General features: G+C 42.6%; 1 protein-coding gene across 4 annotated transcripts in view; it reads right to left on the bottom strand.

Annotated features, from left to right (window-relative positions):
• The window catches only part of TNRC6C (trinucleotide repeat containing adaptor 6C), a 141,389-nt gene that overhangs the window by 23,635 nt on the left and 90,116 nt on the right, over nucleotides 1–27,638 (bottom strand). For 2 of the 4 annotated variants that reach the window (XM_056864829.1, XM_056864831.1), the window contains exons 6-15: nucleotides 20,502–20,711; nucleotides 18,347–18,516; nucleotides 15,032–15,112; nucleotides 13,521–13,578; nucleotides 13,105–13,250; nucleotides 8,809–8,958; nucleotides 6,820–6,966; nucleotides 5,949–6,068; nucleotides 1,721–1,804; nucleotides 898–1,129 (exon numbers count right to left, since the gene is read on the bottom strand). In XM_056864829.1, coding sequence (XP_056720807.1) covers nucleotides 898–1,129; nucleotides 1,721–1,804; nucleotides 5,949–6,068; nucleotides 6,820–6,966; nucleotides 8,809–8,958; nucleotides 13,105–13,250; nucleotides 13,521–13,578; nucleotides 15,032–15,112; nucleotides 18,347–18,516; nucleotides 20,502–20,711 — 1,398 coding nt within the window. The remainder of the gene's footprint in view (nucleotides 1–897; nucleotides 1,130–1,720; nucleotides 1,805–5,948; nucleotides 6,069–6,819; nucleotides 6,967–8,808; nucleotides 8,959–13,104; nucleotides 13,251–13,520; nucleotides 13,579–15,031; nucleotides 15,113–18,346; nucleotides 18,517–20,501; nucleotides 20,712–27,638) is intronic. The other 2 variants (XM_056864830.1, XM_056864832.1) reach the window with 2 other exon arrangements.

Raw genomic sequence — 27,638 nt, 5'->3', positions numbered from 1 at the left:
ACAGATGATACAAGCAGGGGAACTGTGAGAACTGGAGGGTTAATCATATATCCTCCCCAGGGCTGTCTTTATTTCTCTCCCTTTCCCCCTGCTTCCTCACAGGTTGCTCTGGTGCCCGCTCTGCCTCCTTCCTTGCTGGCTTTTCCCACTCACCTTTGGTTCTACTCTCTTCTTCCCTGTCCCATTTACCAGTTGCTATTTTCCTCTCCTGGTTCTCCTTCTCCCTTCCTGCAGTCACTCTTCCCTCTCCCGTTACTTCCACCTGCTCCCCTCCCCGCCTCCAAATGGGATGAGATAAAACACAGTTTAGAAGTGTCCATGTTTTGAAAGGTAATTTTGTGAAATCCCTGTGATTTTATTTTTAAAAATGTGTCTTACTTAACCCCACAAACTATCAATGAAATATTTTTTAATGCAAATTTGGAGTTCCCCTCAGTTTGCAAAGACACCTTTTATAGCTTTTTTTCTTGAACACAAATGAATGTGCTATGATTCTCACAATAGTTCTACTTGTATTATCATGTTCTTGCAATCTTTTTAGAAAACGTGAGACACTGTTGCCATGTATGGGAAATGCTTACTGATTTTAGCTTGGTGACACCAGCTGCCATAATAATGAAATACAGCAGCGGTTCCCAAGCTTTTTGCGCCATGGAGCACTAATCATCATGGAGCACTAATTTTCACTTAGCACCTGTATACTAAACTGAATGACAGTAGTATTTTTCTTTCCAATCTCTTCACGGAGCACAGTTTGGGAACCACTGAAATACAGTATAAACAGAAACCAATATGGTTCAGAAGCCATAATAACTGCTAGGATTTTGGTCAAGTGGGACAATCGTCACATGCACAGTTATCTGCATCTTTTTTATTAGGCTCTTAAACTGTACATACCAAGGGGGTAAGGAGCAAAGGTGTTCGGTGAAGACTGTTGCTCTTTGGTCTGCAGGTCAGATAGGCCAGGAGCCTGGGGATGGGGTGAAAAGTTATCCATGGCTGATTTGCCTGCAGAGGGGTGCAAAGATAGATGCGGAGGGGGTGGCTGCTGCTTCATAAGCAGGGCCTGGGCCAGCTGTCGCTGGTGCTGCTGGATCTGCTGCTGCATGTTATTGATTGTACGTGCAACCTGGCAACAAGCAAAAATAAAATAAAATTAAAAAAGTCAACAACTAGGAGACAGAACAGAGGCTCACGGCTCTTGTTATCATAACCCAGACAGCAAACAATAAACTCAATGGGTTAACAGTTATTTACTTCCTCATGCTAGATTGTGAAGCTGCTACTGTTTTTGATTTTAAATCAGACAACAGAACAGACTTATCGGTTCTTGTAGGTTATCCGGGTTGTGTGACTGTGGTCTTGGTATTTTCTTTCCTGACGTTTCGCCCACAGCTGCGGCAGGCATCTTCAGAGGAGTAACACTGAAGGACAGTGTCTCTCAGTGTCAAGTGTGTTACTTGACACTGAGAGACACTGTCCTTCAGTGTTACTCCTCTGAAGATGCCTGCCGCAGTTGTGGGTGAAACGTCAGGAAAGAAAATACCAAGACCATGGTCACACAACCCGGATAACCTACAAGAACCGATGAACTTTAACCGTGAAAGCCTTCGACAATATTTAGAACAGACTTACTCAATGAAACTAACTTGCACCATGTAACACACTAGATTCGCCAGAGCCCGTACACATGGAGTTGTGTCAAAGAGATTAAACCTACTTGCTGCTCCTGTTGTCTGATGGGTCCGGAAACATTACGCTGAGCCTGTAACATCTGCTGCTGGATTTGTAAACGTTGGTACGCCTGCAGATTGGAAATAAGGGGTCAAAAGTCATAAAAGAGAAGATGGCCAAAGCTCTCAAGGGAACCACAGTCAATCGTCAATTTTTTTTTACATTAGTAACTACTCTAAAGACTTTCTACTTACTAATGATTACATGGATTTCATAAAGCAATCCAGATAAACAAGTCTCCCCTTACAACAACTAAAAACCTTGCATTTACTAACCAAATACCATTAAATGTGGCTACCGGGAACAGCCTCAGATACAGAGGTATGTTCAACAACTGGTTGCAAAAAATAGTTTGCCGGTTAAATCCGGGGACAAATTTTTTAAAAAATGTTTTGAAGAAAAGCACAATAAAGGCACCAGCTTTCGTTTAACCTTCTACAAACATTGTTCAAGATGTGAACCTCAATTCAGATACTTCATGCCAGTGTTCCTTTTATTTCTGTGAATTCTGGTAAGGGAGAAAACGTAAAGAGCTTGGAACGCTTGGCATCTAAACACATGCGTGTTATATGCTGTCAAGACACTTCTGACAATCTTATCAATTAATGACCTCCAAAATGTCCGATCATTAACAGCCTTGCTCAGGTCTTACAGACTGAGGGCCATGGCTTCCTTGGCTGAGTCACTCCATCTCATGTTGGATCTTCTCCTTTACTGCTGCCTTCAACTTTTCCTAGCATTATTGTCTTCTCCAGTGACTCTTGCCTTCTCATAATGTGACCAAAGTATGATAGCCTCAGTTTGGTTATTTTAGCTTCTAGGGAAAATTTAGGCTTGATTTGATCTAGAAAGCACTTATCTTTTTGGTGGTCCATGATATCCATAACTCTCCCACAACACCGCATACATACATAATATTTAACCATGTTTAGTGTTAAACATGTTTTACTGCTAGGGTTGCCAACCTCCAGGTTGTAGCTGGAGATCTCCCGCTATTACAACTGATCTCCAGGTGGCAGAGATTAGTTCACCTGGAGAAAATGGCCACTTCGGAAGGTGGACTCTATGGCATTATACCCTATTGAAGTCCCTCCCCTCCCCAAACCTTGTCCTCCTCAGGCTCCACCCCCAAAATCATCAGTATTTCCCAACCCGGAGCTAGCAACCCTCTTTACTGCCCCAGTCCCAGTTAAGATCGTTAAGTGTATAGGAATACTGTCATTTAACCTGCCAAGCTAAACTGCAGAGTGAATAAGGAGGCATGTGCATGAACTGCTGGTCACCTGCCTGAAAATGCATTACTTAACCTTGGCATGCAAACCAAGTTCAATCCATGCATCACTTCCTTGTTTGTGGCCAATCCTTAACCAGGTTTCAAACATTCTGACATAACCTTTAACCGGATTAAGAAAAATATAGGGCTAAGCATTATGTCTGCATAAGTCCCTGCTATGAAATTATTCCAGAAATGAAAGCTACAAAAACAAAAACTCTGAATTCATTGCCTGGAGCATTTTCACCAAAACCTTAGTAAGCTAACCCTAAGCACAGCAAATCTCTTAACATCTGGAGCAACAAGTATGAGAAAGACAGTTTCTGCGTTCCGTAGCTGATCAAAAACAGTCTCAAACAGCAGTAAAATATGGGCTTACTGGGATGTGTACAGGAATGATTAATAGCATAAATGAACAGAAATTATTCTCACTTTCTATCGGTGAGAAATCATATAGAAAGCTGGTTTTACTAATGATACTGCTAATAACACTAATACACAACAGGAAAAACCCTAGAAATAGAGTGCAATCCTGAAAGGGGGGTAGATCCACAATGACCAGGCGCAGCAGAGCCACGCCACCTCCAGAGGGCGAAAAATCATTTTTGAAAATAAAAGAGGGGAAAAAGGGGAAATGCCCCATTGAAAACAGTGAGGCTGTGTCACCAAAAAAGGTGGCACAGTCCCACTGCCACTTAAGGGGGTGTTCCGAGGATGAAAGGGCTGTGGAAGCTGCTTAAAGGCAGCTCCACCCCCGGGAGTGCTCTTTACACACCGGCGCAGGCTTTCCCTTCTGGCATGGCTGCACTGGCAGCGGGGGCTGGTGGTGCCCAGATGCTGGCATGTTTGCCCCCGCCCCGGCATAGATGCTACCTTATTCTGTGATATGGTGGCACATACGCCGGAGTGAGGTCACGCCAGCTCCAAAGGAGCTTCAGCCCCCTGCTTCTGGAATGGTCTGCCCAAAAACAAAATCATGGGAGAACGAAATAGACACCACTGTACAAGTATCAAGGGATTTGGAAATCAGTACAGAAGCAAAACCAATTTAAACGAAGTGAAAAAATTCTTTATAATCTACCACATATAATTCAAGAGAACACACGACAAAATGTACATCAAAAACCCACAAAAAACCATATATACAATTCATATGTACAAAAGTTGTTTATCAAAGTTGTCTCAATGATGAGTACAGAATCTTCTTATTGAAGGCAGATATCATGTAGCAAAATAAAGGCCATCAGTTTATGGAGGATACGGCCGTTTCAAATTCTTAGCTTATCAAGCAATTCTTCTTCAGTCCTTCCTATATTATAAAAAATGTGTAATTGCAATCATACTATATTGCACCTAAATTTTACAAAACATAATGAATATAATAAAATACTTACATTCAATATCCTGCATATTTTTCTATATATTCCATTATCATAATGTAGGTAACTTCAATTGTCCCACAAGGGGTACAGAGCCAAATCACGTCCCACTCCGGGTAAGAATACAAAGTGTAGCGATTCCCACCTTGAAATTTCCTAGTAGTTAAATAGCTAACCAGTGTGTGAAGCAAAACTCAACTGCATGCATCTGCTGTGAAATGGAGGTCCAGGCAATTCACTCTTAAAGGGACATGCGCACATTTAAATATAGCACGAAAGATCGTTTTCTAAGTTTAATCCGGAAAGGGCCATGGAATTCAAAAGATGAATAAAATAACCCTCCTTTTGTCTCAATATCCTTTCCTTGTCTTGTCTATCATATCTTTTGGCATTCAGCTTCCAAATTACAAAATAGCGAAGATCGTTCTCGCTGTGCCGAAATTGGAGGAAATGTTCTACTACCGGAGCTGTTAACCCGCCTGCGCGTATTCTCGACCTATGTTCCAGGATTCGAGTTTTAATTGATCTAATACTAGATCCAGTGTAAATTTTTCCACAGGGGCACAAAAGGCAATATACACAAAATTTAGTATCGCAGTTTACTTTACTAACTGCGATACTAAATTTTGTGTATATTGCCTTTTGTGCCCCTGTGGAAATTTTTTATTATATTCATTATGTTTTGTAAAATTTAGGTGCAATATAGTATGACTGCAATTACACATTTTTTATAATATAGGAAGGACTGAAGAAGAATTGCTTGATAAGCTAAGAATTTGAAATGGCCGTATCCTCCATAAACTGATGGCCTTTATTTTGCTACATGATATCTGCCTTCAATGAGAAGATTCTGTACTCATCATTGAGACAACTTTGATAAACAACTTTTGTACATATGAATTGTATATATGGTTTTTTGTGGGGTTTTGATGTACATTTTGTCGTATGTGGTCTTGAATTATATGTGGTAGCTTATAAAGAATTTTTGCACTTCGTTTAAATTGGTTTCGCTTCTGTACTGAAAAACAAAATCATGGCAGGATTCTGACAAAGCACCATAAGTAGTAGAGGATAATTTTGATCCTTTTGCATTCTGAGGTTACATTTATGTTACGCTTGCCTCACTCCGTCCTTTCCTTCTTCCTGTCATGAATGGAGATTTCCTGGATGAACTGGCAATGAATGCCTCCGCACACACAAACCTTAGAGTCCCAGGTGGTGGTGGTGGAGAAATATAGAGCTGGATGGGACCTCAAGGGTCATCTAGTCCAACCCCCTGCACAATGAAGGTAATGAGGTTCAATTCATCCAGACACCTGCATGTGAATGCCACAGCAAAGTGAAGTTTGATTCAAAGCTTCCCAAACTTTGCAGCCTCCAAGGCGTGCCCAATGACAACAAGCTGAATTTGGGCCAGTCTGGGGACAAATTTCCGTTATGACACCTAGATGTGGCCATTGTTAGAACTCTCATTTTGTTTTTCAAGTGACGACAACCACATTCATGGCTCTAAGGACCTTCATGCTAGCCTCGTAAATTTCTTGGTGTGCATTCTCACTCACCAGCTGCAGCTGATAGAGCTGGTTCAACATCGTCATATGCTGAGGATTAATTGGCGAGGTTAATAGTGCAGGATTGAGACCAATGTTTTTTGCTGCAAACTGCAAAAGCTGTGCTTGAACCTGGAGAAAAGAACAAGAGGACTTTTGGTTCTACAGCTGCGATTATTTATACTTGTGTACTCTCAATTTAAGCAAAGCTGACAGAAGGGCTTGCGGACTGCATGCTGCTTTAACTAGAAATTACACACAGAAGGTGAAAGAAGTTGTTGAAAGGTTATATAATGGCAGCAAAAAACTAATACATTTCCAGAACTGATTATAACTTAGAGTAGCACAGGGGCTTTCTCACAATATACAGGAACACAGAAAATACTACTTTTCTGAAATCATATATACTGGCATGGGAATTTACAATCTCAGTGATATTTGGCTACACATTGTACCTTCCAATACTTCAGAAGCATGGCTATCTATCTATCTATCTATCTATCTATCTATCTATCTATCTATCTATCTATCTATCTATCTATCTATCTATCTATCTATCTATCTAATTCCTAGTTGGCACAATCAGCCATCACTTACCGCAGTCAACCTTTTAAATGGAAGGGCTTTCCCCCCTGTTTAGAAGTATTATATGCAATACACATTAGCTGTTGCATAGAAATTGCTATTACCAGCAACACAAAAAAAACCCTGTTGAAACACTTGAAATTTTCTAGGAGCCAAAAAATAGGATCAATGAGCTTCTCAGTCATCTCAATAATCCAACTGCTGGCCACCAGGCCTAACTGTTTTTACGCGCCACTGGCTGAGGCACGTGGATTTTTGCACCCCTGCTTATTACTAGTTCAACAGAGCTTAGTCTAACCTGAGGGGAGAGAAACTGAGGCACTTGAGCACGAAGACTAGGCTGGGATGAGTTAAGAGGTTGCACTGGCGGTTGCTGCGGCTGTTGCATGGTCCTGGCTTGTGCTGCTCCGCTATTGCCAAACATACCCAGATTGCCACTCGGTATCTGTGGGATGGCAAAGTTAGAGCATACAGCTTAACAATCACTGCGGCCGCGTTGCCCTCTCGCCCCGCAGCTCAAGACATTAGCAAATAAACGATCGCTGGTGCAGAGCAGCAGTTGTTTCGGTTGACACTGCAGTGAAGGTTTAGTTTAAAGCCTGGCAAAACTGAAACACCAGTGGCTACATACTCATGTTTACACACCAGTTCTGTACAAAGATATTCTGTACAAAGAATCCAAAAGTTGAAACATCAGTTACCACGCATACAACCAGCCACATGGGCCGCTGCTTGTAAGGCAACTGTGCGGGCCGCAATTTGGTAAATTGTGTATGCTGGTTCCCCATGTGACTTTCAAACAAGGCATCACAAATTCCCCTCTGAAAAGGTTAGCAATAACCTTTTGCTGCCAAATGGGTCTTTAAGATCTGCAGCTCCTCCTTCCTCTTCTCACGTAAGACTGGAAAACTGATTACTTCTTTTTGTTCTAATCACATCTGATGCAGCTACTGACTAGACCCAAAAGTCTGCCATACAAACCTGATATTTGGAATCCGTATTTTAGAAATGAGCAATGCCTTGCATCGTGATTACCCTGACTTACTGGAAAACAAATAATTTGGTACAGTGTTCACAGGACTGATATTATGCTCCAAGCACTGAAACATGGGAAATATTCTACATTTCTCTAATACTGGGAATGGAATGCCACCCAGAAAATGAGAACCAAAAGTGGTGCTTGGACAAAGAAAAATGAGGACAGGCTTAGCCCCATCAATTAGCCAGACAACCAGGATCAAGACAGCTTGCAGGGAGGAGTGCTATGAAGGCCCTTATGTAGGGGAAACCTTACAGTAGTGATTCTCCACTTTCTTAAGTGAGACCACGTCTCAGCTTACTGTACTTTTCAGGATCCATGTACAAAGAATCTCCTTGCTAATTTCCCCCGTCCCAACATAAAATCTAAGAAGATCACATCAGTTAACACTGAACAAATTTTATTCTGTTTATCATGTTCAATAATTATAAACTACTACTGAGCAATGGTCTGTATTTCATGGTCATTTTGCACATTATGCAGAGGCAAACCCAACATTTGTTGTCAAAACTCCCAGAGCCTCCTAATGCAACTCGCTCTGTTCTAAGCTCCCCCCTCCTGACTTTGTGACCCTTCTGCGAGAAGAAGAAGAGTTGGTTTTTATATGCTGACTTTCTCTACCACTTAAGGAAGAATCAAACTAGCTTACAATCACCTTCCTCTTCCCCACCCCACAACAGACCCCCTGTGAGGTAGGTGGGGCTGAGAGAGCTCTAAGAGAGCTGTGACTAGCCCAAGGTCACCCAACTGGTTTCATGTGGAGGAGTGGGGAAACCAACCCAGCTCACCAGATTAGCCTCCGCCGCCCATGTGGAGGATTGGGGAATCAAACCCGGTTCTCCAGATCAGAGTCCACCGCTCCAAACCACGGCATTTAACCACAACCCCCTTTTTGGGTCCTGATCCAAACACTGCCTTAAATTATCACCTGTTGAACAGAAAACGAGAACAAAACACAAACTCTGAGAGTAGTCTAGGCGTGAGGGTAAGGAGGAGGGCCAATGATCAACAAGGGTCCTGGAGGAATTATGGGGAAGTACCAGCAAAGGCAATTTCTACAGTGAAAGAACTTGGGCCACCTTGGCATACGGTACCAAAGGGCCTAGGCGCCAAGCTGATTTTTGAACTCACAACCATCTATCTACATATGAAGATTTAAACGGGGGGAAAAATAAGAGCATAAACATTTCCTTAACTAGCAAGCTGGGAGTGCTGACATTCAGGCATCGCCTCTCAAAGATACCTTACCTGTCTAGAAGAATTCAAGTTTTGCATGCCCAGCCCTGAGGCAATCCCACCCAGGGTCTGATTAGGGAGTGCACTGTTTGAAAGGGGGAGCTTCAGGCTTGGTGAAGGCAAAAATGGTGAAGTAGTGGGCTCTTCCACTAGGCCGCCATCCTGATTGAAAAAAGAAAGGGTGAGCTGTGTGCAGTGTCCAGATGCAGACAGTGCACAAAACAGTGTCCCATGGAAATATAAGTGGAACGTGGATGAATAAAAGTTCAAAATATTATTCAAAAAGGCATGAGAAATACATAAAAGTATGAAGTGGAAGGAAGAAGAAAGAGAGAAACAGAATTAAGATACTGTTTGTCTTTGCTTTGTTCTTTGCATTTTGCAAATGTATTACTAAATAACCATTCTCAAACATGAAAACCAGCAAGACCAAGGAGGGGGTGCTTATTTTACTTTTTTTTAAAAACTAAGAAAGCTATATGGTAATCGTTTGGCTCAGCTGGAATGGCACAAATAACCCCACTAGACAAAGTGTTGTCCAGACATTACTCCATGCTCAATTTTCTTCCTCTCTTTTCTATCACATTACAAAATGAAAAACCCAAGGAACATCTAGTGTTTCTGAAAACCTTAGGCCTGACTGCATTTTGGGAGCAAAGTATGAAGCAACTGAGCATAAACGTATAGAGTTAGGAAAGCTGCAAACTGCAAGAGACCCCATTTTTTCCCCTGGCCCCACATGTTACCAATGATCCCTCTTTCAGGACAGGCATAAATTAGCTGTTCAGAAAACATATCACTCTTCTGTGCCATCTACTGTCATGCCACAAGAGACTGCTTTTGGTTTTACTGCAACAGACAAACATGAATACCCAAATGGAATTTATTGAAAAGAGGAAGGGAGAAAAGGGGGATATTATGTAGACTGATACATATGTTGGGTGCCCTAGACTACACGTCTTGTTTGAGAACAAATGGGAACTCAGGAGAATTCTGTATATGTAACTAAGGCTCCATGCATTACTACTCCTATATGCATTTAAGTCTTGCTGACGTAAGTATGACTAAACATGAATTTAGGTGGGCTTAAGGTTGATACCTAATTCTGTAGGGCACAATTTCCAAGCTCTGGCATAACAAGGCTCTCTATTTGTCAGGGATGCTCTAGGCTGATTCTACATTTAGCAGGGGGTTGGAGTAGATGGCCTGTATGGCCCCTTCCAACTCTATCATTCTAGGATTATTCCTAGTTACAGATTGCTCCAATAAAATGAAACAATTACTTCCCATTTGCTCAACAGAAAACCCTCAGATCAGAAACCTGAACCTGAAAGGACTGTGGAAAAAGTCTCATCTGTCTACTTCTATATTTTAGTAGGTATAGCTTCCTCTCTAAGAATGCTGCCATCTATTCTACTTTTTTAATAATAAAAAAGATACAGCTAATGTATCTGGAATTTAGCGTGGGATCAAAACAATACATGCTCTGGAGAAAACCCATAAAGAAATGGACAAAGGGCCATTAATGTTTCATTTAGTTTATCAGGAAGACCCACAATCAGTAAAAGAAACATAATTTCTACCACTACTGGGCTAATATTATGTAGCAAGTTGCCGAGCAATGGCTTTGGCCCTTGTGCAGCAGGATTGTTCCTGATGCCTAAATGTTCCCTTCCACAAATAAATATTCCACAAGTAAAAGCCAGAAGTCATTTGGAAAAAAAATTCTAAATTTTCTGTATTCTTTGCCTAAAAATGCACATTTTCTATTAACTAAAAAAACATTAACTTCACAGCTAACTTGCATTATCTGCTCATCCATTCACTTAGAATATTAACAACTGTTAGGCAACAGCCCATAGCCCTAAAAGGAGTAAGTATTGCCCCATGTCCATCAAACTTAGAAGACTTCAGAAGTCTTAAATAAATTATGCTCACAGGAGTTTCTTGTGGCTCCCTGAAGAGGCAAAGGAAAAGTTTCTTTATTCTCAACCATAGTGAAACTTGGTTTAGTTATGCGAAGTCCTGAGAGAGGATACTGACATTTTCTAATCCTATCCCCAAGGTCTTCCAGCTCAACGTGTTTCACATTCTGCAAGAATATCCGTCATGCTCCACAAACAGCAGCTTGCATGACAGTAACAGGTTCAAGGATTTCTTCTCCCCAGGTCACAAGCTGTTTGCAATCCATTCCTGCCTCTTAAGTGGGAATGGTTTTCAGTGCCCTATATTCCTTCTGCTGGAGACCAGTTTGCTGGGTAAACCATCACTTGTACTCATGCATAGTGCATCGCACAAAGTTGGTGAGAAAAAAAATCACACACATGTGCCAATCCTGATCATGCAATTCCAACACCTTTGCTTAAAGCTAAAATAAAAATGGGCATTCACATTCTCAGTGTAAAATATATATTGAATTTAGAAATACAGCTATCATATAAAAAATGAATGCCCTGGAGAATGACATTTTTCATTGCCAAAAGGGACTCTGCTGTGGGAAACTAATCTGAATGGCTGCACTCCCTTGAATTATGGGGAGAATTCAGTAGCAACACCACACTTGTCTTTTTAACACAGTTTTTGGTAATTCCCAGTAACAGCAACAGATGTGATTCACAAAACTGCCTCAGACTGGATAATCTTATGCAAGAGTCAGCTGATGGGGCAAGTGCACAACCTTTGTGGTCTGGATTATGGAAGGGAAATGCCCATTTTCAAACCCTTTACAACACTGCTCTACAATACTGACTGCTTTCAAATTAGTTTGGTTGGAAGAAAGCTATGACAGTCATTGGGGGAAGAGAAGAAAAATATTCCCATTGTCAGAAATGTGTGAAAGTTTTTTCTTAACACACTTTAAAGATCAAACAATCAGAATGGATTGACATCCTTATTTCAGAAACCATGGGCCATGCACCACAGTCAGGGCCATACCAGAGCTTTAATGTAAAAAATTCTTATTTAAAATGTACACTCGCTCTTTTTCATGCTAACACATCATAATTATTGCTGAAAGCTACTATTTCTGTTTACCTACACTGACTTCTTGAACTCTGTACTAATAGGAGAAGAAAATCCAGAAATAATAAATGCGGTACTTTACATTCAATTGTAAAGTTCTGAAAAGCTGGCCTTGTCATGAACATAATAAGTATTCTACCTAGGAAGAATATTTTACTTTCACACCTTAATGAGAGCCTACTGCAATCAGGAAGGGTTCGTCCTGGATATTTTCTCCTCTGGAGTAATACACATTGTCCTGATCAGAGATGGAATTTAGGGTGCTAGAAGGCTTAAGGCAACTCATTCAGACAGACTTGGTAGAGGAATAATATAAGCAAAGTTTGAAATCTATTGCTAATACTTGGGAATACCAATCTGAAGCCAAAATATCATGCATTCATGATATTTCATATACTCCCAGTGCTGCACCTATGTGGCTTGGATCATTATTATTAGGTATATATTATGTATGTTTATAGCACTTTACACAGTAACGTAAATAAAGAAACAGGTCTCTGCCCCAAGGATACTGAAATTCTGATACTGGGGGAGACAAAAATAATCTGGACTTTTAACTTTATTGTTTATGCAATTACACAGGGATCTGTAGAACCCAGGGATCTGTACAGCACACTGTTCACTCCTGCTCTCTGATTCTGGCACACTAGAATTTGGGTAATGAGATTTAATCCACACACTGATTGGGGGATTCATATCTGTGTGGCATCTGCTTGTGCCTACTTTGTGGCAAAGGGGTAGAGTAGGAGAATTTCAGATTCCTCCTAGCTTTTATCATTTTATTACTTGCAGTGAAAAAAACAACAAATTTACTATTGCAGAGTGAAGACTGCATGGTTTTGCAAATAATTGAAGCTTTGTTTTAATACAGTTCATATGGTTAATGGGGTTGCCAGCACTGAGTTGGGAAATACCTGGAGATTTTGGGGGCGAAGCCTGAGGAGGGTGAAGTTTGAGAAGGGACTTTAATGCCATAGAGTCTAATTGCCAAAGTGGCCATTTTCTCCAGGTGAACTGATCTCTATCGGCTGGAGATCAGCTGTAATACCAGAAGATTTCCAGCCACCAGCTGGAGGTTGGCAACCCTATTAATGCCATAACTGTATTCCGTTACACTTCACCTCAGTCTCTAGGGCAGCCACTATTCTTTTTACAAGTAAATAAGAAAAAGGAACATAACAGTGAGGCAAAGCAACACATCTACATTTCTCTTCTGTGTTAATCTCTTAGAATGTCTTCCCCCTTGCAAATATACTAATGGCTTTATTTGCAGAATGTTGCACCTACCTTGTCAAGGAAGGTGGGGCGGTCCATGGAAGACTCTTTGGAGATCGGTGGTGGGCGGCAGCCAAGGGGTTTGGTGACCATTCCATTGTAGTCAGCCACTCCCATTCCACGCTTGTCCATTTCCACCTTCTTTTCCAGCAGAGCACCTGCAAATAGTAAAAACGTAAAAAGATGCCTCAGAGTCAAGATAAGATGGCTATCCAATGGATACTTCTATCATTCTGCTCCCACTGCTGCATCTATTACATTTCTAAGTTAAAATTTAAACTGCAGCGTGCTTTTAAAGTACTAACTTTGGCAATGATGATAATTCACAACCAACTACCATTTGTTGATAAAATGCTGTCGGGAAAAGATACTGATTTCATAACAGATCAACCCACATAAATGTCTATTTCAGTTGCAAAAATACTTACTCATGGCCTGATCAAGATTCATATTGTTACTCTTCAAGGCCTCTTCTGCTGGCTCTCTCTGTAGAAATGAGAAGGTTTGTTCATAATTAATGTAACATGGGCTTTGTGACAACAGTAAAAAAAATCCCTAAGGGTAAGTTACATGATTTTAGTCTAGCTCAAGCATTGTAATTTTGTAAACAAATCAGTCAGAGATGCAAAGAAGGGAAACATAAGGGGGGAAAGCTCATTTTGAACCAGCTAGACCAAGGGTCCCCAACTTTTTTGAGCCTGCAGGCACATTTGAATTCTGACATGGCATGGTGGGCGCAGCCATGAAATGGCTGCCATAAAATGGTTGCAGCAGGAGGCAGAGCCACCCACAAAATGATTGCCACAGCTTAACTTCTGTAACACAGTTCAGATTCTTGTTCTGGTGTGGCAGCTGCTGCCAAAGCAACATTTTAGAAAACCTGCACAACCAATTAAATCTCCAATAGTCAATCAGAGGCCTTGCTGGGCAAAAGCCCTACCTGACCCCTCCCATTTCCTAAGAACATTTAGGCGCCAGAAAAGGTGTTGGAGGACACTAAGGTGCTCACGGGCACCATGGTGGGGACCCATGAACTAGAATTTCTAGGACTCAAGGTTCAGGAGTATCTTAACCCCATTCTTACAGTGGGATTAACTCTGTCATTTTCTCCTCATGTCAATGTTCATATTCGAGAGGGGGTTTGGCTCCAGAGCCTTTGACAGAAAGTGGATGTACAGAAATTAACAGGTAAAGCTTTACATGGCATGGAAATAAACACAAATAACCTGCTAATACCTGTTTATCAAACTCCTGCTATAGGGCACAGGAACTGTGTCAGTGAAAAGGTCTGTCACTGAACAGAAGATAGATATAAGGCTCACCAACATTTGGGCAGAGTGGACTTGCATTTATGTGCAGGTTCCACTGCTGCCAAACAGTCACTATGTGGCATTAGGTAAGTTCTCTATCCCTTTACTCGCTCCATCTAGAAATTGAGAATAGCGATGTACCTCACAGGTTTATTGCATGAACAAACACAATGTAGATAGTGCAATACCTTGAAAAATAAAAATAATATTCAAGAACTAGTAGCAGAACTAATATTTCAGACTTCTTCAATATTCCCCAATACAATCATTACTGTTTGCTGTAGGTAAGCTAACCTCTGCAGGTCAGCCACTTGAGTTTTACTTGTAAAGCCTGACCATTATTCTGCCTTCTTCCAAGGTGAATTTGGAGGTTCTTATGTCATGCTGAGAAGTCGCCCCCACTATGACAAGGCTCAACTTTTTTGATTCCATGATCCCAATACACTATTTATATATTACTGGTGAACCAAGTACTCAACTTTATCTAGATAATTATCACATACAGCTAGTAGGAAGAAGTTTAAGAAAAAGAAACCCCCAAAAGACCATGTAGCTTCTCCTTATCTGAATAATCTACAAAAGGGAGGGGGAAAAAACACAGGTAATATAGGAATATGAATTTTACTCACTGGGAAGCCCATGTCTGTGAGCTGTTTTATCAGACGGTTCATGATCCAGGCCTCATCTTGCTTACTAGATGTCTTCATGCCCTGTGTAGATTCATTGAGGGGGGAAATAGGAAAAGCTATTAAATCTACTATATTTCATATTTACAGAAGTGAGGCATCAAATCCACAGGAAGGTTCTCCTTATTAATACAGTATGTTACTTTAGGGTGTATCTCCATGCACGCTTATAACATTTTTGTGTGACTTCATACTTAGAATATACATATATTTCCTCTCCACAAATAGTAAATACACCTTATACAAATCTCAAATAATCAGGTGAGAAAGATGTACACAGCAAAGAAATGATCCATCTTGCAAACTGAATAGCTTTATCCCAACTGTTAGCAAGTAAGCAACTAAAACTTCATGCCAAGATCCCACCAAACCAGTCGGTAAACCAAAAACTGAGCACAGCCCTCCCCCCTTTGCTGTCAATATAGGGGGAAAAACTAGACTGAAACTGATCTTTTAAACTTCATACATCGCACCATTTTAAAACCAGAAGTACTACTCTCACAATTGTATATATCATCTGCGTCTGGCCTGCACAAGTTAAAGTCTATTAAACCAGAAACAGCTCCAGCTGCTCACCACACCTTCTGATTTTGCATTCTGCCTCTGTCCTACAAAATCAAACCTCCAGCTATCTACGATAAAGGCCTGGTGGGCTGCAATATATCAAGAGACAGTACAGGGGTCCCTACTTTTTTGAGCCTGTGGGGACCTTTGGAATTTTGAGAAGGGGTGGTGAGTGCCACTCCAAAACGGCTGCCACAGGAGGTGGAGCAAAACAAAATATCTCCCTCCTTGCTTTGCAAAAGAATAGCAAAAACAAAAATCAAAAGTAAAGCTTGAGGAAGGAAAGGAGAAAGAGAAGGGGAATAAACAGAAGGAAGGCCTAACAGGGAAATGGAACCACAGGGAAATGGAACCTTGCTGTTTTCCAGTTATTTTGATCCCTCGCTGGCTATAGCTGCAATTGAAGCCATGGAAAATCTTTTCATTTGAATGAGGGCAACCAATAATAAGCCCCACCTTACAATGGCCCTACCCACTTTCTGCAAAGCTCAGCAGGTGCCAGTAAAAGTACTGGTGGGTGCCATCATGCCCATGGATGCCACATTGGGAAACCCTGAGATAGCAGAGTTAATGCAAAAGCTACCATTAGAGATAAGAAGGCCTGGAAAACTCTGAGAAACATTTGGAACAACTATCTCAGAGCTTGCTATCATGCTACATTTTAAGACAGTATTGCACATATTACAACGTAACACATGGGACACTTTCCTCGGAGTAAGTCCCATTGAATAACATGGCGTATTTCTGAGCAGATTTGCTTAGGATAGCTTCCACAAAGTTGGGGTTCCTTTCAATGGCGTACACTGTTTCCTGTCTGCAATATTATCTATTTTTCAACTGAGACCAACAGCATGTACAGCAAGCTGAGGGGAGAGGGCCTTTGAAATGCCTTGCACAGTGGTTCTCAAGCTTGAGGTGACAACTCCCTCATAGGTGACTGGCAAGCTCAGGAGAGAGAGGAGAAACAAGTAAACTGGGAGAGGAGGCTCTGAGAGGATTGAGGGCAAATATCAATCTGTCTCTGCAAAATGTGCAAAAGGGGTATGAAATGCAATGTGTTCCTCAGGAGGGAAAATACAAAAAATGAACAATAAAACACAAGTGTATTCAGTATTAACTGATGGGAGGTTCCCATGCCTTATGCTGGGGAGGAGGAAAGTAGCGTGGAGTTACTTTGCAAGAAGGTCCAAAAAGTATAGTAAGATTAGAAGTTGGTCCCCACTTGCAAACATATAAGAACATAAGAAAGGCCCTGCTGGATCAGACCAAGGCCCATCAAGTCCAGCAGTCTGTTTACACAGTGGCCAACCAGGTGCCTCTAGGAAGCCACAAACAAGACGACTGCAGCAGCACCATCCTGCCTGTGTTCCACCGCACCCAATATAATAGGCATGCTCCTCTGATACTAGAGAGAATAGGTATGCAGCATGACTAGTATCCATTCTAACTAATAGCCATGAATACTCCTTTCCTCCATTAATGTGTCCACTCCCCTCTTAAAGCCCTCCAAGCTGGGAGCCATCACCACATCCTGGGGCAGGGAGTTCCACAATTTAACTATGCGTTGTGTGAAAAAATACTTCCTTTAATCTGTTTTGAATCTCTCACCCTCCAGCTTTAGCAGATGACCCCGTGTTCTAGTATTATGGGAGAGGGAGAAAAACTTCTCCCTGTCCACTCTCTCCAAACCATGCATAATTTTATAGACCTCTATCATGTCTCCCCTTAGCTGCCTTCTTTCCAAGCTAAACAGCCCTAAGCGTTGAGAAGAGCTGGTCCTGTACTAATGTGACCATGAGTTTTATATAAAAAGAAAGGGGGGCTCAACATCATGTACTCCAGTGTCTTTAGAATATCATGAGAAAAATGGTTATCAGGCAGCTGGTCAATTTATTTTTTAAAAAAGATTTCAGAGGCCCAATTTTGCTGTCCATTAAAAGGAAGCGGCAAAAATACCCTGCAAATTTGTCGCAGTGAAATGTGGACAATTTTCCTTCCAGGTAATCATTAGAAGAAGCTGATAAACTGTTTTCTATCTAACAGCTCTAACAGAGGTTACACAGTTCTGGTGGGAAAGTGCAGCTTCTTCACTGCTATCAGAATCACAGCCTAGTGCTTCAAGTGGCCCCTGTTCCATATTCATTATTAAAATTTGAACATCTCCAGAGGTCGACCATTCACACTACCTCAACATTCTTGCAGGGGTTTAGTCACAATAGTAAAAACTGTTATTAGTTTTCTGACCGAGTTAGCATATAAAACCCTTCAATCTAGGACTTTTTCACAGGACAATACAGCATAACAAATGCAGCGTGCAACCTGACCCACACAGTGTTGCCCGCAGCAGTGGGGCCCCATTGTTGTCTTGAAGCTCTAAAGATACCCTTTGCACAGATGATGAAATACTGCAATACAATCAGAGTTGGGAAGAAGGGGAAATCCAACTTCAGGGCCAATACCACCTCTCTCAATTCCACCAGGAAGTCAGGCATGGCTGGTGTACCAAGAGAATCAATCCTGCTTGCATCTGGGTTGCCAACACCAGGCACAAATAATCAAAACAAGTGGAGAAACCTATTGGAGACATCTCATATTGGATTTCGGACTTTCATGAAATAATTTGATAAAGATTTTAAAAAATTAACATATGAAACACTTGACTTCCTATCTTAATCATTTTTTTAACCATCCTACCTTTTGAAGTCCTTTCTTTGGGGCATTCCCCCAGGAGCTACAAGAGGAATTGCTCTCCTGTGAAGCAGTATTATTCCACATATCTCCTTCTTCATCTTCCCACTGACTTGTACTGAGATTTACTTCATCTCCACCACTGCCCCAGCCTTCTTGCATAGAAGATTTAGAAGCTGAGGGAAAAATGAAAGATTTCAATTTGCCATTCAAGATTTCTGTATGGATATATGTATTTTTCGCTCCATAGGACGCACCTGACCATAACACGCACCTAGTTTTTAGAGGAGGAAAACAAGAAAAAATCTTGTTTTCCTCCTCTAAAAACTTGTCTTATGTAGTGAATGCCGGCTGGGCGCGTGCGCGTCGGGACGGCGTGAGCCGGTGTTCCCCGTCCCAACGGCCAGCTGGGAGGCGGGCGGGGCCGCACAGAGCCGGCTGGGCGCGTGCGCGTCAGGACGGCGCGAGCTGGTGCACGCGCCCAGCTGGCTCTGTGTGCCCCGCCCACCTCCCAGCTGGCTGGCGGCCCTAGCCGGTTCCTGGGGTGGCCCGGCTCTGCGCCCCGCTGCTGCTGCGCTGGGCGGCTGGGAGGGACGTCCTGCAGCCCAGCTGGCTGGCGGCTTTAAAGCCAGCTCCTGGGGCGCCCTGCTCTGCGCCCCGCTGCCGCTGCGCAGCTGGGAGGGACCTCCCGCAGCTCAGCTGGCTGGCGGCTTTAAAGCCGGCTCCCGGGGCGCCCGGCTCTGTGCCCTGCTGCCGCTGTGCTGGGCAGCTGGGAGGGACCTCCCGCAGCCCAGCTGGCTGGCGGCTTTAAAGCCGGCTCCCGGGGCGGCCCGGCTCCACGCCCCGCTGCTGCTGCGCTGGAGCCCGGCCGCACATCTTGCTGCAATGCCAGAGCTGGGCCACCCCGGGAGCCCCCCAGCTGGCTGGCGGCGTCCTAGCCGGCTCCCGGGGCCCTGCACCCCGCTTCCGCTGCGCTGGGTGGCTGGGAGGGACCTCATACCGGTACATTCGCTCCATAACACGCACAGACATTTCCCCTCACTTTTGAGGAGGAAAAAAGTGTTATGGAGCAAAAAATACGGTATTTGCAAGCTTTCTGAAGGTCAAAGAGCTCTGTGGCGCAGAGTGCTAAGCTGCAGTACTGCAGTCAAAGCTCTGTTCACAACCTGGGTTCAATCCCACCAGAAGTTGGTTTCCTGTAGCTGGCTCAAGGTTGACTCAGCCTTCTGAGGTCAGTAAAATGAGTACCCAACTTGCTGGGGGTAAAGTGTAGAAGACTAGGGAAGTCAATGGCAAACCACCCCATAACCATAGTCTGCCTAGTAAATGTCGTGATGTGATGTCACCCCATGGGTCACTAATGACCTGATGATTGTACAGGGGAGACTATCTCCCCGCCCTTCTTTTTTTTCCTTTTTTTCCTTTTTTTTACCAAAGAGCTTTATGCCTGAAAGGTTATCAGTTCTATTTTAAAACAAATTCTATCAATAAGTATTAAAGGCATCTTACATAAAGTCATAACACTAAGAGTAAAAAAAGGAAGCCATTAACACAGAGGCAGCACTTATTTATTTGCATTATTTATAGTCTGCCTCTCTCACTTGGACTCAAGGCGGATTACACAGCTTGAAACCTGCAGATAAGATACAGAATTCCCCGAAAGGGGGAGGGGGAGAGAAGAACCTCCAATAAAGGTCTCAACCCACAGCTACGTTCATGTGCTTGAATGCAGTTGGTCAGCTATTCTGGTCCTAGGCCGTTCAGTTATTATAGGTCACAGCAAATACTTTGAATTGTGTCCACAAACAAAGAGGGAGTCGGTGAAAATGAGAAATGTTAACAGTCTCTGTTAACAGCTTGCCTCTGTGTTCGGCACCAGATGATTTTTCTGACAGACGTCTGACAGCAACTCCACATATAAACATACTGCAGTAATCAAACTGCAGCTGATGAACCAACAGAACTAGTTAATAGGGGCCCATCAGCTATCTAGAACCTATTGGGTTTCCTGAGCTGCAAACCTGGTATTTCAGGCAGAGTGCAGCCTAGATGTTGGCCTGCCTTTGGCCTTCCAAGCTATAAAGGACAATAAACAAAATCAGAAATAAGGGCTGCTAGACTTGCCCTCTCCACCCAGCCGATATATTGAGCATGCATTCACCTGGTTTGCACAGTGCTGGGGCAGCAGTTGGTGCACTTGCTCTTCCGTATGATCCTGCTGACTCAGCTGAGTTATCTCCCCACCCTGTACCACTGCTGGGGGGCTTCCCCCATGCTGAAGTGCCATTATCAACTGCAGCAGAAGGGGAGGAAGGCTCTCCCCATGAAGCTTCAGGCTTTGCATGGACAGCAGGCATCTCTCCCCAGCCTGCTGAAGTCAGAAACAGAAAAGCCATGGTTAGAAACAAACCTTTACAGAATTAACTTCTACTTACAGTAGGGCTGCCAGGTCTCCCCGGTCGCTGGTGGGGGGACAGGGTTGCCATCTCCAGGTTGAGGAACTCATGGAGATTTGGGAATGGAGCCTGGACAGGACAGGGACCTCAGTGGGGAAGAATACCATAGAGTCTACCCTCCAAAGCATCCATTTTCTCCAGGGGAACTGACCTCTGGAGTCTGGAGATGAGCTGTAATTCCCAGGGACCTGGAGGCCTAACTTACAATCACTAAAAAGGACGCTATGAGCAACTTGTGAACATGAAGCAACTGGTACAGAAAGGGCTTCATTAGTCACAAAGGACAGACTGATTTGATTTGCCCTTCCAGAAAGAAATTCTGTGGCACGGTAGGAACCATGTGCCAAAACTGTAAATTCCCTCCTTTCCTTTTTGGCACTGGAAACATTGTTATGCCAGAGTGGTATAACTTTGCTTTATACTAAGTAACAGTGTTTACAGACTATTTTTGATGACCAGGTCCCAAGAATCCCCACTGCCCCCCACCTAACATTTGATTAAACTAAGAACCAAAGCAGATTAACATATGCATTGATAACAGGCGGCATTTATTATAAAAGGGAATTGGCAACTCTGGTGTGAAACTTGCAATTCATTACGGTAATATTTGTGTGTATCTTTCACACCTCATGCTATTTCAGGTCAGTATATCAAGAGGCGGAGCCTGGAAACAGCTCCACAGAGGTTTATCTATTCATTTATTATATCAATCTTATAACCTGCTCTACCCAGGCAAGCCGGGCTCAGAGCGCTCACACAAACCTTAGCTAACAAGAAGAGGGAAAGGCAGGACTGGGCCCTGACAGCACCTACAGAACAAGCAATGGCAGAGATGGCTAATATTAGTCTCCTCAAGAGTAAAGGCTGTCTTGGGAATACAGACCTCCTTGGTAGGTAACTGAAGTATAGACCAAGAGAGTGGATGTAGCTGGAGAAAGGAGAATAAAAGGCCAGAAAAGAAGGAGGGCAGTGAGGAGAGATGGCTGGCTGACAAAGGTGGGAAGCCAAACAGTTGGTAAGGCCTGAGGCCTTGGAGGTCAGAAGGGACCAAGAAGGCAGCATTCCTCTCCAGGAGAGCAGCAGGATACTCTTTTGGGGCCTACTTGTGACAAAGCCTAATCTAGTGGTAAGGGTGCAGTGACTAGTGGAAGCAGTTACAGAATTGTGGGCAGGAACTCAGGCCTAGAAGGAGGACTAGAGCCTTAATGGAGACAGACAACACCCTACATATTTATGTGACTGAATTTTTCAAATACAGAATTCTGTTGAATGAAGCACAGAATTCAGCAATTTGTGCTTTCATTTAACAAACGTCCTTATGGCTGCAAAGACAGATTGGAAATATGAAAACTTCTAAGGAAAACTAAGGTGTGGCTTAGCAGGACTTCCTGAGATCAATGTTCAGTGTGACGTCTCACTTATCCCCATTGCTAGAAGAAGCAGAAGTCACGAAAAAGAAACAAATATATGAAAGCCACTGAACGTGCACATTTTATCTACTCAACCTGACAATGAATAGATATAAATAACCAATTGACAAGTGGTAACTTTTCACAATGCGCATTAACCACTTGTTGGGCCTATTGTCTGCTGTGTGGTGAGAAGAAGTTTACAACAGATGTGCAATAAAGCAATCACCTGCATCTGGATACTGCAAGCTTGTTTCAGGAAGGTAGCTGTGTTGGTCTAAAGTAGAAGAGCTCAATTACAATCCAGTAGCACCTTAGAGACCAACAAGATTTTCGTGGTATAAACTTTCAAGAGTTAAAGCTCCTTTCATCAGATAATGTGAGCTAATATCTTAAGATCTTTTGCATAGGGCACATCTGGGCTTAGTCTATGGCCTACAAGTCTCTTCTAGTGTTATTATTCTACAAGAGGTATGTGGACATTCCGTAAGCAGTGAGGTTCATTGTTGAAATCCAATTTGCTTGCTGTTTTACACCACTCTCAAATATTTCCTATTTCCTATCTTCTAAAGAAAACTGATATTTGTGCAGTCTGGTTTTCTTCAGTGTTCTACCAAAAGGGTTTGAAATGTTCCATATTAAAAGTCTTACACTCAGGAAAAGTACCTGTACAATCATTTGTTTTGACCCGCTCTACCTTTGTAAGCGACTTGTAAGCTGACTAGAAGGCTGCATCTTAACAAGCAACCCTGTCTTTCCTGGTCTAATCCCTCTGGGCCTGTCTCAAAAGGAACTGTTACCATGGGAGGCAGCCATGCAAGGTCAACTTCATGCTGCTGCTGTTTACCAATGCCTTGCTCTGATGTAGCACCTCCTGGCATGGATAAGCCTCTGGCAGTATAGATCACTCCGCTAATCACCTGGCCACGAGCCAGTAGCATTAGAAAAAAAGAAATCACCTGCTTTCAGGTAACTGAAAAAGTCAGCCTAATCACATCGAAGGAACATGTTTTAAGGTCTCAATTTTAATTTCTTTTGGTGAAAGAAAACAATATAATCTTACTCAGGGAAGATGTAAAAATAGTGGTGAGTTATGTAGGGAGTAATGTCTGTTAACCCTAAATATATCAGGAGTTATGATACCGGAAGGAATACTGGAAGACCTTGGGTCCGACCCCGGCTTAACTCTAAACTCACCGGGAAGGTCTGAGAAGAAAGCCTCATCTTTTGGTTGATCTGTCAAGCACAGAGGAGTGACCTGCTTCACAGGTGTATTACTGGAATGAGTAAGGACTAAGGCTTGAATCTTATCGTTCCCCTTGTGCTTCTTTCTGGCTGCCGCAGAGGCTGCCCCTCTGCTGCGGCACTCACTTCCTCTGCCGCCAGCGCTTCCGTTTGCTCCAGACCGATGTTTTCCAAGGGGCTCTTGCGTCTGTAGAAACGTTTGCAGCAGAGGAAGAAAGCGCCACAGTGCAGGAAACGCCTCTGCAGCAGCCAGAGAGAAGTGTGAAGGGAACATTGTTACAGGATAAGACATTTTGCATATTAAAATGGTACCAAAGTGATAAAGGAAAGCAAGCATCAGCAGCTACCTGGGAGCCTATTTACGACTCCACAAAGTCTGTTAAACCTGTATAAAAGTGCAGTGACCAAGCTAAATCTGATTTGGACTTCCCTTGTGTGGATAGATTTGTTGTTGTTCATATGCCTAAGGCAGTGATTCTGAACCTTTAACACACTACTGATGCCCCACACATACATCATCATCATCGAGTGCCCCCCCAGATTTATTTATTTAAGTATTTATATGCTGCCTTTCCCACCAATAAAAGTCCCTTCCCATGTAGGTAACAGACAATTAAAATAACTTTTAAAGACATGTGTCTTTATTTTATTTATGTGTCAAAATAATGTCTCCTTATGAAATCAATTGCCAAATGCAAAAGAACAGTTATATTTCTTTTGGAAGGTGGACAGTAGAGAGGCCCCTGGCACTTCTTTGAGGGGGGCATTCCATAATGCTGGAGCTGTCATCAAAAAGGGACAAGACTGTGTTATGGCAGAATGGACAGCTTGAAGAGAGCCCTAGCAGGATATGTGGTGTCAACCAAGCTCAAAAAAGTAAGCAAACAAATGAAAATAGGAAATTAAAATCATCACTCTTAACAAGACGACTTTTACTTACAGAGGTAAGACATATGCATTCAAAACAGACCTCAGGCATACATCCAATAAGAACTTTGTGCCTGATGGATAAGGTCTGATTCCTTTGCTGTATGTCACTTTTTTAAGGACCTGCAGGAGAAATTTAGGATTTGGCATTTTATCCACAGGGCTTTAGCCCTGCTGTTCTAATCCTAGAGAGTGGCCAGGCAGAAGAGTTTCAGAAAGATGAGGCATAGACCTCAGAAGATAGCAGGCAAAAAGAGGTCTAGCAATGGAGATTTCAGATTCCTCCAGGAATGAGAAAAAAGTAAGGCAGGATTCAGATGGTGAGGAAAACTGGAGACAGAACGGCGAGACAGAGGTAAGGAAATCTGAAGTGCACATATTGATTAGAAATAATCAGCCAAACTGCATGCGTCTAGTTATAAGGAAATTGGATTGAAGGGCCTCATTTCTACCTCAATTCTTCACTCATATATTGAAACATACACTGTCAAAGAGAATCATTAAATATTAGACAGGAAACAACAACACATCATTTTAAAAACTTTCAATCTTTGCAGCACAGGTTGAGTACCCCACCTCCGGACAGCCCAGGACCAGAAGTGATCCATATTTTGAATCTGTCTGTATTTTAGATCTGAAGGTTTAACTGCGGTAGGGAGGAAAGCTAAACTGAAGTCTGGGCATGCTGCAGTTTAGTGTCCCCGCCACAGCCAAAGTTTGACTGCGTAAGGGAGGAAAGCTAAACTGAAGTCTATGCGGGCTGTGGGCCAGCCTAGACTTCAGTTTAGCTTCCCTCCTTGCCACAGTCGAAGTTTGATCTGACTCACAGCCACGCCGCCCAGCCCCTTCAGACTTCGGAAAGGCCAGGCAGTGTGACTGCGAATCAGATCTGAGCCTCCCAGCCTCTGGGAAGTCAAGAGAGGCCGGGCCACGTGGATCTGCCTGCATGCCGGCTCGAAGGGTCTGGTTTTCGGGTCAGTCCGGATATGGGATGTCCGGATAAGGGATACTCCAACTGTAATACATTTAACCTCAGCCCCAAATACTGCAGTTTCCACTGCAACAGGTATTCAATTATAAAGTATAAAGAAATAGTAACCAGTTTCCCTGGATACTCTTTAAATTCAATAATAATGATTAATTGCTACCAATCCATAATGTGCAAGTCATTTTGTTAAAGACATTGTGTTTTGAGCCACTCAATATTATGTAAATTATTATTCACAACAAGGGAGCTCATGCCCTGGCAAATTACTTGTAATTACATGAAAACAATAATGAGTTAAGACACCCATAGTTGCTGAAGTTCTCAAGAGATCAAATTAAGTGCAAAAAAAGATCGTTATGATGGCTGCTATAAAATCTTTAAGTAGAAACTTGTGTGTTACTAACTGTTGACTCCCCCAAACAACTCCTGGTTTGTTTACTTGACTTATACCCCACCTTTCTCCCTAAAGGGGACACACAACAGCTCACATAGTTCTCCTCTCTTCCATTTTATCCTCACAACCACTACAAAGGTAGGTTAGTCTGAGTGTGTATAACTGGCCTAAGCTTTTCCAGCAAGTTTCCATGGCAGAATGTGAATTCAAACCGGGTCTCCCAGATCCTAGTCTGATACTCTAGTCTAACCCCTATACAACACTGATTCTTTATAAAAAGCACTTTATGAAAAACAATATTTGTATTTACAAAAATTAATGCAGCGAAAGCATGATATTGTTAATGCTGCTTTATAGCCCACTTGTGTGTGTGTGTGTGTTAAGTGCCGTCAAGTCGCTTCCGACTCATGGCGACCCTATGAATCAATGTCCTCCAAAGTGTCCTATCTTTAACAGCCTGGCCTCAGGTCTTGCAAATTGAGGGCTGAGGCTTCATTTATAGAGTCAATCCATCTCTTGTTGGGTCTTCCTCTTTTCCTGCTGCCTTCAATGTTTCCTAGCATGATTGTCTTTTCCAGTTACAGAGGTAAAAAATAAATTTCAAAATCCAATCCTGTAAGTGACTGCTTAGGCAAAGGATCACAGGAGTAGGATTATAGGTCTCATTACAGGTGCTGCATTGGAGGAACAGGGCAAAAGACTGGAGATGGTAAATGGGGGGGACAAATTATTTTTAATGATCTACACTTATTTGTGGGATCCTTTAAAATAAACGACTCTATATAGTAAGGTAAACAGTATGAACTCTCATTCTATAATATTAATTTGATTTCACCAGCTTTGAGGTACACCTAGCTTTAAGAGACTAGTTGATAATATGATAGTACACCAGGTAGTGTAGTGGTTAGAGTGCTGGACTAGGATGTGGGAGACCCAGGTTCAAACCCCATTGCTGCGATGGAAGTTTGCTGGGCGACCTTCGGCCAGTCACACACATTCAGCCCTACCTACCTCATAGGGCTGTCGTGTGGATAAAACAGAGCAGAACCATGTAAATTGCTTTGGCTCCCCACTGGGGAGAAAGATAGGGAATAAATGAAGTAAATAAATTATAATTATAATGCATTATATTGGTTCTCAAGGACAGTGTCTCTCCTTCAGTGTTACTCCTCTGAAGATGCCGGCCACAGCTGCTGGCGAAACGTCAGGAAAGAAAATTACCAAGACCACGGTCACACAGCCCGGAATTACCTACGAGAACCAATGAACTCTGACCGTGAAAGCCTTCGACAATATAATGCATTATAATTTCACTATTTGATAATACATACTTTATTTCATTATCTTTAGAAGACTAACAGGGAGCTGACTCCTTGGAATCCAGAAGTCTTGGCCTGGGTTCCTATGATATCCTCACATGTAAAAATTCCTTTAAAAATGTTGATCTTGAGCAGGCAGAAGTGTTAATGGTACAGGAAGTGAGCTCAGAAGCAAAGGAAAGCCACTGCAGAAGCCAGAGAGAAGCACGAGAGGAACGATGTTATAGGATCCTGGCCTTGATCTTCAGGAACCTAATCTGCTATATCAACTATGGACTTCTAAATGACCTAGGTCAAGAAACAGTGCTTTCATGTTTCAGTTACATACCAAGAAACATGCTGTAAATATTCCCCAACATTAATTAAATGCAAGGCCCAGATATTATGGAGTGTTCAGGGGTCCACATGTGCTATATTTGGGCAAATGTGATAAGCAAGAAAGTACAACAGAAGTGCTTTCCTCATTTTGTTATGCCTATATACTTGCAGGAGGTAAACTAGAGAAATTGTTAAATCTTTGAATGCTTAAATTTTTGAAGCAGTCTTGTCCTTTGAAAGAT

The sequence above is a fragment of the Euleptes europaea genome, chromosome 1 (assembly GCF_029931775.1).
Source record: "Euleptes europaea isolate rEulEur1 chromosome 1, rEulEur1.hap1, whole genome shotgun sequence".
Lineage (NCBI taxonomy): Eukaryota > Metazoa > Chordata > Lepidosauria > Squamata > Sphaerodactylidae > Euleptes > Euleptes europaea.
Note: the sequence above shows the minus strand (reverse complement) of the source record. Positions and strands in the feature narration are given on the sequence as shown.